The sequence below is a fragment of the Myzus persicae genome, unplaced genomic scaffold (assembly GCF_001856785.1).
Source record: "Myzus persicae strain clone G006 unplaced genomic scaffold, MPER_G0061.0, whole genome shotgun sequence".
NCBI lineage: Eukaryota > Metazoa > Arthropoda > Insecta > Hemiptera > Aphididae > Myzus > Myzus persicae.
The window spans coordinates 266,824-282,881 of NW_019103509.1; the positions used below are offsets into that span (position 1 = coordinate 266,824).

At 29.6% G+C, this 16,058-nt stretch overlaps 1 protein-coding gene across 1 annotated transcript; it reads left to right on the top strand.

Annotated features, from left to right (window-relative positions):
* Positions 1–105: 105 nt before the first annotated feature.
* LOC111034646 lies at positions 106–15,458 on the top strand. The gene is made up of 3 exons (XM_022315949.1): positions 106–287; positions 12,725–13,156; positions 14,708–15,458. The coding sequence occupies exons 1-3, from the start codon at positions 273–275 to the stop codon at positions 14,936–14,938; spliced, it is 678 nt and encodes a 225-aa protein (XP_022171641.1). The 5' UTR covers positions 106–272; the 3' UTR covers positions 14,939–15,458.
* Positions 15,459–16,058: the final 600 nt, after the last annotated feature.

A 16,058-nucleotide genomic window follows, 5' to 3' on the forward strand; every position in this document is an offset into this window, starting at 1 on the left:
ATAAGTTTTTCCACCCCCTTTGAGAGCCAATATAATAATAATAATGGCGCTGTGGAAGAAAACGTGTAGGTATGGGTGGTAGGGGACGTCTTGTCTCGACAGTCTGCTCGTCTTGACACGTCTGTTGCTGTTAACTGAGTGCAGTGCACATTATCTCGTCTCTCACGCCACATATATCTTATAGACTTGCACTCCTGTTGGGACACCTGCAGCTTCTATCGAGAAGCATTATACATATCGCATCGTTTTCGAGCTCGTCGAGCGCTTATAATATGGCCACAGCATTCGTAAGTACCACCTCATTAATATATATTTTTGTCTCCGATATTATTGTTATTTAAGCAAACGTAATCGTTATTTGGAAAAAAAAACTAATGTAAAATAAAATATAATATTATACGTGCTTTGAAGAAAAAAACTTCTTTAGAGGAAAGCTTTATAATTCGTCACAAATTTGTAAATATGATAAAAATATATTTAAGGACTCTAATAGCAGGAAATAAATTTCGGTACCTAGCTTTAAAGTATAATATAATATATTAAAACAAAAAACCATATGTCACACCGTAATGCCATCATAAAAAATCGTTACTCAATGAGCGTGTATTTATAACATTGTGTGCATAAAACAATACATAAAATGTAGTAAAACTATAAAATACACATCGATAATTATATCAGTTTAGCTTCAAAAATATAATAAACTATCGTCATAACACCCTAAATTTAAATTTAATTTAATCTGTGAGTCTCAAAATGCATGTTTCATTCTGACTTTATTTTATATTTGATAAGTAAAGTATACAGGGTGATTCATCACCAAACATATTTTCTTTCTGTTATTTATTTTAATAATGGACTGACCTTGAATTATTCGAATTTCGGTTTTTGGAATTTTTAAGTAATATAATCTAGGATCATATTTTAAAACCATTAGATTTTTTATGCAAAATATCGTCTTGTAAAATCAGAACCATAATTTTTATTGTAAATTGTTAAGGAGATGATTTTTTCATGTTACGCATATCAATTACCGATAGGATATATCCTCAGTGGTGAGTTTTGTTAATTTTTGTATTTATTAATGTAATTATCTAGATGATAAAATATTACTAGTTTTATTAAATCGAAATTGAAAGAAATGGTTTCTGAATTATTAAACTTTAAATAGGTACATACCAAGGATTATATATAGTATATCATAGCAGATTTCGAAGATATAGCCCCCAGGCTATGATTATTTGAAATTTATAGTAATTAATTACAATTTTACTATTTTTAAAAATTTTAGGAGTATAATTAGAACTACATTAAATATTACACATATTTTTACATAAAATCATTGTTGAAGACTATTCTTTTAATTAGTAAAAAGAAAATATAAAAAGTTTAATAATTCAAAAAATTCTCATTGGGATAATTACTTTATTAGAGGATGAAAATGGGATTAGCATGCTTAGGTAATAATCATGTACCTTCAATTTACACACAACAGAATTATGTTGTAATTATTTAATCAATAAAAATTAAACTGAAGACAATTTTAAGATTCAAAAAGATCTTTTATATTATAAACCACATGGTTTTTATTTTGAATGCGATAAAAGATATAATTTAGCATTAAATTAAACAAATAATGTTTAGGCATATAATTTTTTCATAAAAATAAATCAATGTGTACAGTACATTGTGTGGAAAATTCCATTTTTAAAGCTAAAGGTGAACATTAATTATTTTTCTGAATCATGATGTTTTATATGCATACAATGTTATATAAGGACATTATGACATATTTGATATTATTCTTATTCGTAATAATTATATTTTTATTGCCTACGTTAATGCCTAAATTAAAAACTGTCCATTTACTAGTACATTAAAAATTAAAAACTAATTATATTACGTTATTTACAAAGTTAAATCTGGAAACAAGCCAATAAAAGTTTTTGAAAAATATATGAATTCTATTCATTTGTATTAGTACTCACCTGTCTATTGTTTTATTTTCAAAGAATAAACAATTAAGATATTAATGTTTTATGCATTAGGTTTCAAAGAAATTTCCAAGTAAAAAAGAAAATCTTAAAATAATATTCACATTTATTTGTATTGTTTTGATTTACTCATGTTAGTTTCACATAAGGATTATACAACTGACAATTATGTTTAATTTGTTCATAAATCAAATTAATTAAAATTACAAAATATCTTTCATGAATTAATTAACATTAAATTAAGTATATTTTGTTTTTATTTATATTAAACATAGACAACAATACACTGTTAACTAATTCAAATAGTTATTAAATAATTATTATATACATTAAAATACATATAGGTACTCTAATCTAAAATTATATTACAATAACTTTGATTCAATTGTTAAAAAAAAAATTAAAACTTTAAAATCTAATTACTTTGATCGTTTCTGAAAAAGAACTATTATAGGTACACATATTTTATGCATAGATGAGTTTTAGATGAATTAATTCTAAAATGATTTACGACTTCAATCGACATAAATAAACGAGTTGAACTTGGCCCCACTATTCGAGGTCAATTAATTTTCGGTATCACACCCAAAGAAAATATGAAAACATCATTAAGGAGCGTGTAATATGTCCTATGCGTACTATTATAGCTAGATATATACCATATCGATTAACCGATCGCAGTTTTTCTTTTCATTGTCGAAGGTCAATCTTGCTTTTGCAAAATCTACTATACAAGTTCAACCCTGGTCGCTCGTTATAATATTTTTTGCACCGTATATACTATATACGCATACAAATATACAATGTATATATAGGTACTTTATATATTATATACACGTCGTTCAACCTTGACAGTGCAAATTCAATGCAAAATAATGTTATTATTGTGTGTAAGAAAAATAAGGACTACAAATACAAACACAATACATAATAATGTATACACAGCGTATAAATTTCAATTATTTCGAAAAACGTAGTCATCGTTATAATCTGGTTTACATACGTCAACTGTACATGGACTGAGACGAAAGTGTTTGTATTGATATTGTTATATAGTAAGGTACTAGCTGTGTACTTAATACTTGTATATTATACATCACGTTAGACGAGCAAGTCCCGTTGGCGATCGTAAATGGTCACGAAATTTAATATTTTAACACTTCAAGACTGTATAACACCAAAATAAATCAAAACAATACTCAGCGTGTAAACTGTACGCAACAAGGAGAATATAGCCATGATATTATTTTTGGACGGATTATATCATACGATCACAAGCATTTTATTCAGTAGGTTATTGCATCGAACAATTAAATAATACACATGTTTAAAATAAAATCGTACCAAATTGGTAAATAAATTTATCAGACAAAATAATAATGGTCTTTTTGTGTTGTCGAATTATTATAAACTTATTGAATTTATCCTTACCGCATTAAATAACAATAAATTAGAGACTAATCGTATTAGTATTTAAGTACTACATAAACGCAGGTAGCTTACGGCGTATAAGTTTCAATTATTTCAAAAAACGTACCTAGTCATCGTTAGAATCTGGTTTACATACGTCAACTATACATGGACTGAGATGAAATCGTGTTTGTGTTGATATTTGTATAGGTATAGGTAGGTACTATCTGTGTACTTGAATAGTTAATAGTTATATATATATATATACACGCCGAACGAGCAAGTCCCGTTGGCGGTTGTAAATGGTCACGAAATTCAATAATTTTGACTGACGAGGGGAAAAAAACAAAACAATTCGCATTATAGGTTATGCCCACCTATAAAGACGAGTGCACTCGACGCAGTGCTCTAGATTCGGTTGCATTATCGATAATTTGTTTGGGATGATAATTAACTGGATGACCGTCATAATAATAATATGTAGGCGCCTGCCGATAATATGGTGACGTAACACGAATAACACTATTTTGAAATCCATCGAATATTATTATACTTAGACAGATTTAGTACCGTTTTCAAATCTATATTATCTCATTTGTATTATCGTGTTTTGTAGATGACAACTTTTACGATTTAAACAATGTTTTTTTTTACTCTTCAATACTATAATATAACACCAAAATGAAACAAAATAACACTCAGAATTTAAACAATAATAAAATAAAAACTGTTTTATATAATATATAAATATATTTTAAGGATTAAAATAAGATCACTATTGTATAAACATTTTATTAAATAAGTTATTGTATTGAACGATAAAAAAATCGTACCAAATTGGTAAAAATAAATTTATCGAATGAATTTTGAATTAGTACCTACTCCAAATTATCCTTAACGTATTAAATAACAATAAATTAGCGACTAATCGTATTATAAATCTAGGTAGGTACTACAAAAACATATAGCTTCACGGAAAAAGATATTTAAATCACTATAGTTAACTATTGAGCGTCTCACGTGATATAATCATTTTGATTGAGTTAAATAACATTTGCGTAGGTTTTTGGTCGCAGTCCGAATGGATTCACATTCACTTTTTAACTAGAGCGAATATCCTATGTATAAGTCGTATTTACTTTCGCCTAAAGCTACAAATTTAACACAATTCTCCATTACACTCATGTTGTTTTTAGTATTATTCAATGGAATCTTACTGTTAATAATTATCATGCATAAAGTATAAATACATTATTGCATACATCTTACGCGGGTTCTTGGCTTCTTGCGTGTTTACAAAATAGTGTAATTTTAACGTTAAATCTTCCTTACATTGCTATATATTTTTTCATACACATACCTATGCAATATGCATATCTGAACTAAATGTTTAAATGTATATATACTTTTAATTATCTGTGTACTGGAAGTATATAAAGTGTACCAAGGTTATATATTATTAAATTATAAATTTATAATCTAAAGATATTTAATTTAAAACAAAATAATTTTACACGGATTCTAAGCTTTCTAAAGTTAACTTCAAATGTTACTTAATTGCACATTGTTATTAATTTGTTGCAAATAATTTATGATGAGCGCCGATAAGAATATTATGTATATTAATGTAGGTATAGAATATTATATTATATAATAGTACCTACTTAATTAGTAATCGCTATAAAATAGTATAATATGATTCTTCAATATTATTAAATTAAAAATTATTATTGAAAGATTCTCCGATTCGTATTCAATTTTTAATCCCAAATGCGTAAAATTGTACATGGATAGTAGAGAAATTTAGAAATTTGTTTAGTTTGTTAAAATATGTTTATTGGGTACTCGATATGTAATTTGAATCGAGAATCTTGTGTTCTTACTCGAGTAGTCGAGTTTCCGCTGACGTATAATATGTATCTGCCATATTCTTATAGGACGTAGATCATTTTTAAGCGAATTACATTTCAAACGATATAACTTTTATAGTTTTATATATATATGTGTGTTATATAAATCTGTATTATCATAACACCACAAACACAACGGTCTGTTTAACACACGGCAGTGGTTTAATGGTTTAGTAATTACAGTAGAAAATAATATCAATTAAACAGTCAACAATTTATATATACGTCAAACATATTATATTATAATTCATATAGAGTTCAAAAAACTTAGGTAAGTAAACAAACTGGACGAATGATTTAATTTAAAATACATACCCTTATTGTGCTTGTCAAATTATAATTAACAAAGAACAATAAAAATTAAAACTTTTTAACTTAGAATTAAGACGAGTTCATAAAATTTTTTTTTTTGAAAATGACCGATTCGTAAATATTAAATGGTTCTTAAAGGTGTGGTTAAAAAAATCGTATTCTACTTCGATTTAAAAGTTAGATTTCGATTTAGCTAACTAAGCTGCGCTTACACTAAGCTGATCACTGGATAGTTCAACGGCACATAAAATAAGCTTAATAGTTATTGCAATATTAGATAGCGCTAAGCGTTACCATCCGATTGTTAATCATTATAAATTTTAATACCCAACACGCTTATTACAATGTAAGGTTCAATTCAATGACCGGTTCTATTAGCATTAATTTCACCAATGAAAATTATCAAATTTTGTATTGTTTTTGCAAAATCACGAATGCATCTTGTGTTTAAATTAGAGGGAGTGTCTGTGATATCGGTTCTACAAATTGTTTTATATTGAAATATTTTGTAAAAATTAATACTAGAACATTTGATATATGAAATTTACATTTATCATCTTAAAAAATTAAAAACGAGATTGGTGCGTTGTATTTTTGTTTGATAAATAGATAACTGTTAAAAATATAAATACATTTTTTCCAAATGAAGATTTTTAAGCCCGTGTAAAGGTATATATATAATATAATTTTGTACATTTTGTAATTGAAACCCACTTACTATGCAATACTTGCATCATAACTAATCAGTGTATGTCTTTTCCCAAGCTTTAAATGCGAGCAACGATTTATAAAATCATCTCTTATTTTTTTTTATCATTTTATTAAAAAGTAAATCGTTAATTAATACATTTATCTTTAAATTAATAATAATTATACAGAGCAATAAAATAATGACGGTTGAAAGTATACATTTTATTAAAAATGGTTAACGGACGGTATTAAATAAAAAACGAAAACTGGTCGGATAATTTATTCTCAACAAATCGTAGTAATGGCATAATAATTATTATAATAACATTATGATATACTATAAAATGGTTCGATTACGATAAGACACATGCTAAATACCAAACACATTATATATTATATGTATTACTTCGCGGCATGTCGTTCTCAGTAAATGGAAAGTCAACGATGACCTTCTTGCTGCAGCGTTACAATATTTAGCGATCATAAATTATTGGTATGATACAGAGCAAAATTGGTCAACAAAACCATTATATGTTGACGAAAAGCCCAACTTAATTATGTGAACTGATTTATATTACTTTATCTTCACACATATATCGATGATTACCTGCCATAACATAATATAACATTAAAAACCACAAAATAACTGCAAACGAACGGCATCTACAAATATAATATTATACACGTTAGAGTTATATATTATAATGTAATATATATATATATATATGTATAATATATTAATATGTGTAGGTATCCAGGTGTATACTTATACATATTTATAGGTGCAGCGTGGACTTAAATAAATCGAAAACGTAGGTACCGGTGGCGTTATTTGGGCCGTGCAAGATATACGCATTAGAGTATTTATAATCCAATATTATTGTGATTTGGTTCACTTCTTAAATTGGTAGACTTGAAAAATGGGCGAATTCTAGAAATTAAATGACGCCTATCGTATAGTACGAGTGTTCCTACCCAGAAAGTTTTCAGAGCAAGTCTCTGTATAACTAGTTTATCGCATTAATTCGTACAGAAAATGCAATTTTTTAGATTATCATTTTAATATACAGACAAATTGTACTATTTTAGGTACTTCAAATAATAAGTCACTGAGGTGAAGGGGGATATATTCACGAGAATAGTGTCCCATTGGATATTTTAGGTGTATATATGTACGAGTGGTATATGGTACAATTGTACATGGTATACGAGTACAAATGATAATTGCTGGATTACACAGAACTTGTTCTCGAGAAGTGTATATATTACTTACATAATAATAATAGCTTGTTATGGTACTCACATCTTATTCTAAATCCTTTAGACTAGGACTTAGGAGACTTTATAGGACTTTCAACTTTATAGAAGTAAGAAACTTTGAACTTTCAAACTACCATAATAGTAGGTAATTATAGTAAATCCAGTCAGATAATCGAGATGATCTGAATACTAATAATTCTGATATTTTGTATCAGCTATTAGATTATTTATTTTACTTAACTATTAAATTTGTGATATGCTCGTCAGTTATTAACGTGCGACAGACGCGAAGGCATCCGAGCTAGCTCATACAGCAAAAATCGCGACCATTTATGTCTTACATATATAATTATTTATTTTCTAACATAATTTTATTAAAAAATATTTAAATTAATTTATGTTTTAAACACGTATGTTACAACTTGAAAAATAAAAGTCGAAGCTTAGAATGTTTTATTGATTACAAATTTAATTTTGGTGATAAATTGCAGTTCCATATTCTGCGTTTTAATTTATGTTTATTCAAAAAAAAAATCAGTTTCTTATCGATAATAGACAATCACTATAAACACAAACTATAGGACTTTGAGTACTCTGAGGACATGATCCAAAAATGTTTTCGAAGTATTAAAAACGACAATTTTCTGCAATGCAGTCTGAAAATATGGGTCTTAAACTTATCATATTTTATATGATTTTATGTAGAGTTTAATTCGATTTCTGTAGATTATAAATAAATCGATCTAGATACAATCTAATATTATTAATATTATTGTATGAAAAAATAATGCCCTTGTACCTAAACATAATATCCATACATCCATATAAGTAAAAGTCGTCATCCATCGGCAAGGTGTATTTTTATAGTTCAGTGCTATCATATTATAAATGTATACGAATATACGATAGGGTGTCAAACAGTTTGTCCTCGTATAACTACGCCCCACCAAACTATATATCATTACAATCTTCAATCCGTCTCCTGCCAAACTTTAAAAATATATTTGAATAGACTACAGAAACTAATGATTCAACTTTTGACATCAATAAACCACATAATATAAACTTGTAGGTACATCAGATGACTCATATGTTAAAAGGCAACAAGAAAATAAAATATTATACGGTCGAGACTCAACTACTCGAATCCGAAAATGAACAAAAATAAATTTGACTTCTGTATTTTTCGAGTTATATATGAGTACCTCAACACAACTTAAAAACACTTCAAATGGCAAGTAAAAACTTCGAATTAGCGAAGTTTTCGAGTAATTGAGACACGGGCCACGCGGCTATATATTCTTGTGTTTGTAAGTAATTTCTTATGGACTCTTATAATATACAGATACATGGATAAAATAGTTAAGTATAATATTATATTATATTTATGTAGGTATTACTTAACCACTACAGTCAGCTCCCGCGACCGAGTGTATTGCAGCACACTTTAACGGGATAAAAAAAAAATTCGTGTGAAACCAACGCGTCATAATATTATTGGAACACATCCGGCGCGTAACAGTGCGGGACGACGTCGATTTTGTTATTCCAAACGTGGAATACTGCATTATAATAATAATTATATACGTACCTATACAAAAAAATAATGTATACATATATGGTATAGGCCAAAATCGATCGCACGGATTCGGAATAATAACAATAATCGATCGTCGTCGGCATCGGTGCTGGGTATACCCGGCTCACGTCATTTACTCATATTATATGTATAGCACTAGCCAATAGCTGTACAATATAGGCGGTTAAAGTGTAGACATGCGATAGTACATTATTTGAAGGCAGGGTTGGGCAAAATGGTTAAATACTTTATTTTTCACAATATAAAAATATACTAGATAGATTTAAAATAGAATAATAAGCAAAATAAAGAGTTTTGTTGAAAATGTACTTGAAATGTAGTATACAAAATTCAGGTTAGGAGCTTATCTAAAATAAGGCCAAAATATAATAAAAAGTTAAAAATGAAAAAATATATATCTCAAATAAACATCAAAAATTAATCTAACATTGCCGTGTCGGAGAAAAGATTTTTTGAAAATATTTCGAGGGGTCTGAACCGTGAATACGTGTCTGAACGAGCTGAAAAACTCCATAATGTTATACATTTTATCGGATTCCAGCGGTGTCTGGGAGTAGTGCGAACGTCACGCGTTGTATAATAAACAATAACCGTTCTGACACTATATGTAATACCTAACATAATAATAATATAATAATAAATATAATGACGTTGTGGCAGACTCGTTGCGTGTGAAATATTCCTGTCGATCCTTGCCAAAAACTTAGGACCAAAAACATTTAGATATAATATTATAATATGTCTACACATAATATATTAATATAATATATAAAATAATACAGAGTGCGAGATTCGGGGCATATTATATTATTGTGACGCGCCATCGATAATTATTGTATCCGACTTTGATGGAGTATTGGGGTTCATCATATCTTGTTATTGTCATCGAATTGATTATCTTTTCATTTATGGTATCTCTTAAGAATTTCGAACAGTATCTATACATATATAATACCTACCTATTTATATACATACGTACCATTTACCACGGTAGCTGTACAGACTTACAGTGTGCATATACCTATATATTTCTACATACTATGTACCAAGGTAAATATCATTATATTCCGCAGTTACCGTATTACCTATACATTTACAACTATAATCATTACAGTAACTGCGGAATATAATGATATTATAGTATAATCAATCGTTATCAGTTGTACATAGGGGTATGGCCGCCGGGGTAGTGGAAACGTACAACTCTCTACGTACAACCCTCTACGTCCTACACCACAGAGACGCGGTCTCTTCCGTTTCGTCATACACACATATTATAATTATAAACACATATATGTTACGTGGTCCGCGGGCATCTGATCGTCGTATTTTAAATGAATCTTATTTGTAAGCCGTTATAATTACAAGCGCTCGGTTGTAAAGGATAACAATACAAATAGAAAAATAACACTGGCCCGAAGCTGTTTATTATATATATATACATACAATATATAATCTACTTATACACATATATAAATATATTATATTATTTGTTATTACACTACTTATAAGACAGTAATCTATACTATAATATACACTCAATAACCGTAGTCGGACCAATTGGTCATCCACCCGCTATACGTCAGAGGTCGTTGCACCGTCATCACGCGTCTTCTTCAGTGCATTCAAATATGCCTATCGGCTAATCATTATAATATATATATATATATATATTGCATATTATATATTGTGTTACGGAAATTTAGACGGCTTGGGTACTCCTAATAGGATTCTATCGTCACAATAGTAATTGAAAAATATTTTTAGAAAAAAAAATTGCAATTGAGCGTCGGTAAACGAATTATAAAATATACCTATACACACTAGATATGCACTTGGACATCATCGTAACGGTCGTTAATGGCCAGGAAACAGGCACGTGGCGGACGTGACTGCATTGTTTCAATGAAATATTTTTTTTTCTCTGTTCTCACTTTGGTGTATTAAGGTTAAAAAAAACCTCGATAGAAAGAATTCACCACGAATACCGTCTTGTCACATTCGTCCAACAGAGGCGACGCGACGAGTCATATTAAACAGGTCGTCGACTTAGAAATTGTATTGTTTTTTTCTCTCCATATTAACATAAATGTTAGAATATTTTTCGAATTTTCGATGTACATATAATTATCTTTATAAATAATGATAATAATAATAAAAACTAGAGTTTCAGAAACAACACATACGTACTCTTTCTCAGTCGTCTGTCGACACACATAACCTATCAGTATAACACCTATGCAGTATGCATGATGTATATTATGTATTTAATATTTATGTCTTACACGTAATAATGTGCGATATGTTTAAAACGTTTTAGTTACCCAATGTGGTAATGTATATATCACTATAATAATTATCAACTATCGTCTGCGTACTTGTCAATTGTGATATTACATTAACGATAAGATCATCCCATAGACTTCCTTCGTAACAACTTTATTTAAAATAAAACCTTTTTTAATTATTATAAAATTAAAGAGCCGCAACACCAATATTCGTTTTCCTACTAAAAGGATATTTCCTGTGTAATGTGCAGTTTTTTAATGTTTGAACTCTACAAAAAGTATTTAATGATTAAAAATAAGATAAATTAAGTTAAATTAAAACATGCTTATCTTGATAAAAATTTAAATATTAAAGAAAACTATCAAGGAAATACATAGGAAATATCCTGCTTTGTATAACGTATAAGTAAAGATACCTTTGCCTAAAAGTTTAGGGGCTAAACTTAACCACAAGTAACAATCGTGGAAGTACGGAATACCTAACTTACCTTTGTTGTTATATTAAGCAGATGCAGACAGAGAAACAAGTATTAGTGTGAATAAGTTATAATGTAAAAATATGCATAACTCACGAGCATTCACATGCTCATGCTCGTCACTAAAATATAAAATAATAATAATAATAATATAATAGGTAGGTACCTAATAATATGTTTTGAATCTGCAGCTTCGATGATTGGTATGCAACTCAATGGTTCGTTGTCTGTAAATTGTTATACTCGCTCTTTATTATTCTGATACGTTGAAATGTTGAATATAGTGTAATGTGTAATCGTATAGGTCCACGAGTATAGATGCATCATAATAATTAAAAATATAGTTGATCAAATTTTGAGTTGTGGTAGACAGCTGGTGATGGGGATTGCAATAAAATTGTATACGCTGCAGTATACCACCCCCGTTAAGGTTGTTTATATAAACTACGAAACAATATATACCAAGGGTGGCCAACGATAAGAGAGTAGAGAGCAGAACAGTGTAATCTAAAATACGTAAGAACAAAGAGTAGGAAAAAAAGGTTCTTAATAGGTACTATACTAAATAAGATGCAATAAAAGATTATGTAGAATGTGAAACATTATAATACTTACGTATACAATAAAATGAGATTGAATTTTGCATCGGATAATTTTGTCTTCACATTATCATACTAGTAAAAATGATTTTCGTCTTCCGATAAAACGCGAGACGCGGTTTGACTACCCCTGATTTTTACCTCTGAAAATAGTGACAAAAATTCAAAAGTCCTGTCTGTTGCAGATCTTATTTGTCGCCACTTCCTTAATGGTGACAGTGGCGTTGGGCCAGCAACGCCCCGTCCCGCCAACGTTCACCAGACCCGCAGTGCAAGGTCGAGGTATCGCTCAACTGAACTTGGACCCACAGCAACAGGTGCCTCAGCCGTTCCGCAGAGTCTCTTTGCCCCTGTACAGAGGTCGAGGATTCAGTCTGGAGGGACAGGAACCGAATAAGCCTCAGGTAACGCAGCAGACTTTCCAGCCGAGACCGGTCGAAAACGTCGACGTTGACCCGGCGGCGGGCAACGACGCGCCCCAGCCCACCAGACAAGCGCCGCAGCACCAGTTTGAGAGAACACAGCAGCAGCAAGTCGACAGGGTCCAACAACAACAACAACACATTGACAGGATTCAAGCTCAGCCTGAAAAACAGTTCCCTGGATTCCAGCCTCAGGTATATAGGAAATAAAAATATAGAGAGACTCAGCTATAGAGGCTTATACATTATATCATATTATATTATTATGAATCATTAGTACGATTTTATTGTGATCAGGATAGGTATAGGCTTATACATAAATTATAACGCCCGGGTCCACAATATTGTCTGGTTGTTTATTACAATTTTCAAGTGAATCTAAATATTAAAAAGGGAGTTAAAAACGTCTTATGGCTATTTAAAGTTGTAGCATTGTGTCATTAGAGTCATATTAAAAGTCATCATATTATAGGTAACCCAAAATATTACCGATATAAAATGCTAAATATGTTTACCTAATAATTATCTAATTTATTAAAAAAAATTCCAAATAATCCAGACAGTTCGATTGTATCTATAATGTTATATTTTTATCCAAGTAAATTGGTAACTGTAGTTTTCCACCGCTATTGCGAATCTATAAAGTAATATAGGTTTATACAGTACCTAACGATCTAGGACAAATGGACGTGGGGACAATTGGACGTTAAAAAAATATAATCAAAATATTAAATTAGTAAATAAAATTAATAAGTTATTTATATTTATTATAATATTTATGTGTCAAACAAAAACGAATATCCAAATTATTTATTGAGCCGTAATAGTTTGGACTAATGGCTAATAAAAATTTAAAAAAAAAAAAATGATTTACTATATAAAATATTAAAATTAAAAATGTATCTAAAACAATTTTTTATTACAATTTTAGGTACACCAGCAATTAAAATACAATATCAAAAAAAGTTATTTATATTAATTATCATAGTACGTCCAAAATATAATATATAAAATATCTAAGAAGTTTTTTTATATTAATGCAGAGAAATATTTTGTGCGATTCCGCGTAAAAATGATATTTTAGTTCTTATTATAATTAAGTCTGTTATGCTAGTATGCACACGAGCCTACGTTCTCTTTTATACCTACATCGCCAAAACCGTTTTAAGCCATCAGAACTAAAAGCGTCAAATAAGTACATGAAACCGTGAACCGGCATCCAAAAATACTTCACCATCGCGATTTTATTTAATTAACAACATTTTACATGTGTATGTATACTTGTAATACGCAATTTGTACACGACTAGCACGATAAGTGTGTATTGTCGTGTATCGCCGTGTTTCGATAAAGTGTGATAAACAAAAAAAAAAATATCTAATACCTATTGCCAAAGCGATAAAATTCAATCTATAGGTAATACCTACCTAGGTAAAATTCAATAATAATATCGATAAGGTTCGATATTATACGATACCATTATAGTTATATTATGAACATATAATATCAATGGTTTTATAATTTATAATAAGCATAAACCAGAATTATTCATTTTCAATTTTTTTTTTAATATATTTTGATGATGATCTATATAATAATATTATTTATTTAATTTATACTTATTTTGTCGTCCAAACGGCTACGACCATTTGTCCCTCTTCGTGTACCTAATAAGTGCAGGGTTACATTTATATACATTTTAATCGTAGCCCATCGTTGTAATTTTATTGTAATTATATTATTTAGCCCCAGATACAACCCATTGAATCACAACCAAACTTCGTGAGGAAGGTCGTACAGAGGCCGGTGAAACGCGTACGAGTCACCGAAGAGACGGAAGTTATTTCTAAATCTCCGGAAACGATACAGAGAATGAAACTTGAACGAACCGAGTCTGCCGACAAACAACGGGCGAAGAAGCCGGTGTCTCAGGTACCATATTATTTAATTTTGATTTTTAACACAATGTATAGATAGTAGACACGTTTTAAACCCGTAGATATCCGAATGGATTGATATTATTCTAGAGACCATAATGTAAATACTTTATCATCGTTCCGCTAATACGTTATCATATCTTTATAATCACTCAGGTCTCTCTTATAGTCCTATCAACTACTAGGAATTGGTGTTATAGTATTTCTCCACACCAGGCCTCGGAAATAGGTTATCTTGAACTGTTGCAGTTGTTATTATATTATGCACTCTTCTGACAACTGCCTTAATCCAAGTCATTGGTCTCATTCAAATAACGTAATATAGCCCGACATAGGCTAGCACTGGAGTGTATCATAGACGTCGCCTTTTACTTATACTTCCTCGATCACTCACTCACTCGGCACTTAGATAAAATCCTATAATCCGCACGTTTTCCCCGACGCATATTCGTGACACAACCGTCTATTTTTTTTTAAACGTCGTGCTATCTTATATTATACAGATACTACTTGACTTTTAGTACATTTAGTGCTGCAAATCAATAAAATATGTTTTCATCGAAGTGACTATTTACTATGGTAAACATACAATAATACTATATAGGCACTATACTATCGAAGTATCAACAGTAACAAGCGAAGAAAAAATGATTACGATCGCTCGTCAGTCGTCATTAAATTGCATTTGTATTTAATAAACGATTTAAGTCTATTATATATAACCAGATTATCCTTATATTATAGAAATTAAAAACCAGTTTATTTAAACTATCTATACATTTTCTATTTGTAGCTTATTAAAATAACAATAAGCCTACACATGCACATGGTATATTTATTATATAAATATATAGAGTATTAGCGTATCTTAACTTACAACTTTTCGAATATACAATGACGCACTGCGCTCGAAAACCATTCGACAAGAACAAAACTATTAACGATACTATATAGGTAGGATATGCGTACAGTGGAAAACAAAACTCATTTTTTTAATGATATCTAAATATGAATGTGTCTTATGAGTGAAAAAAAAATAATTACCTTTCAACAATGAGAAATCATGAAGAAAATTACATTTTCAATAGGTATAACATACAACATTGACCTTTTTACGAGTGTATAAAAATACAATTGCGGTGTAGGTACTGTAATATGAG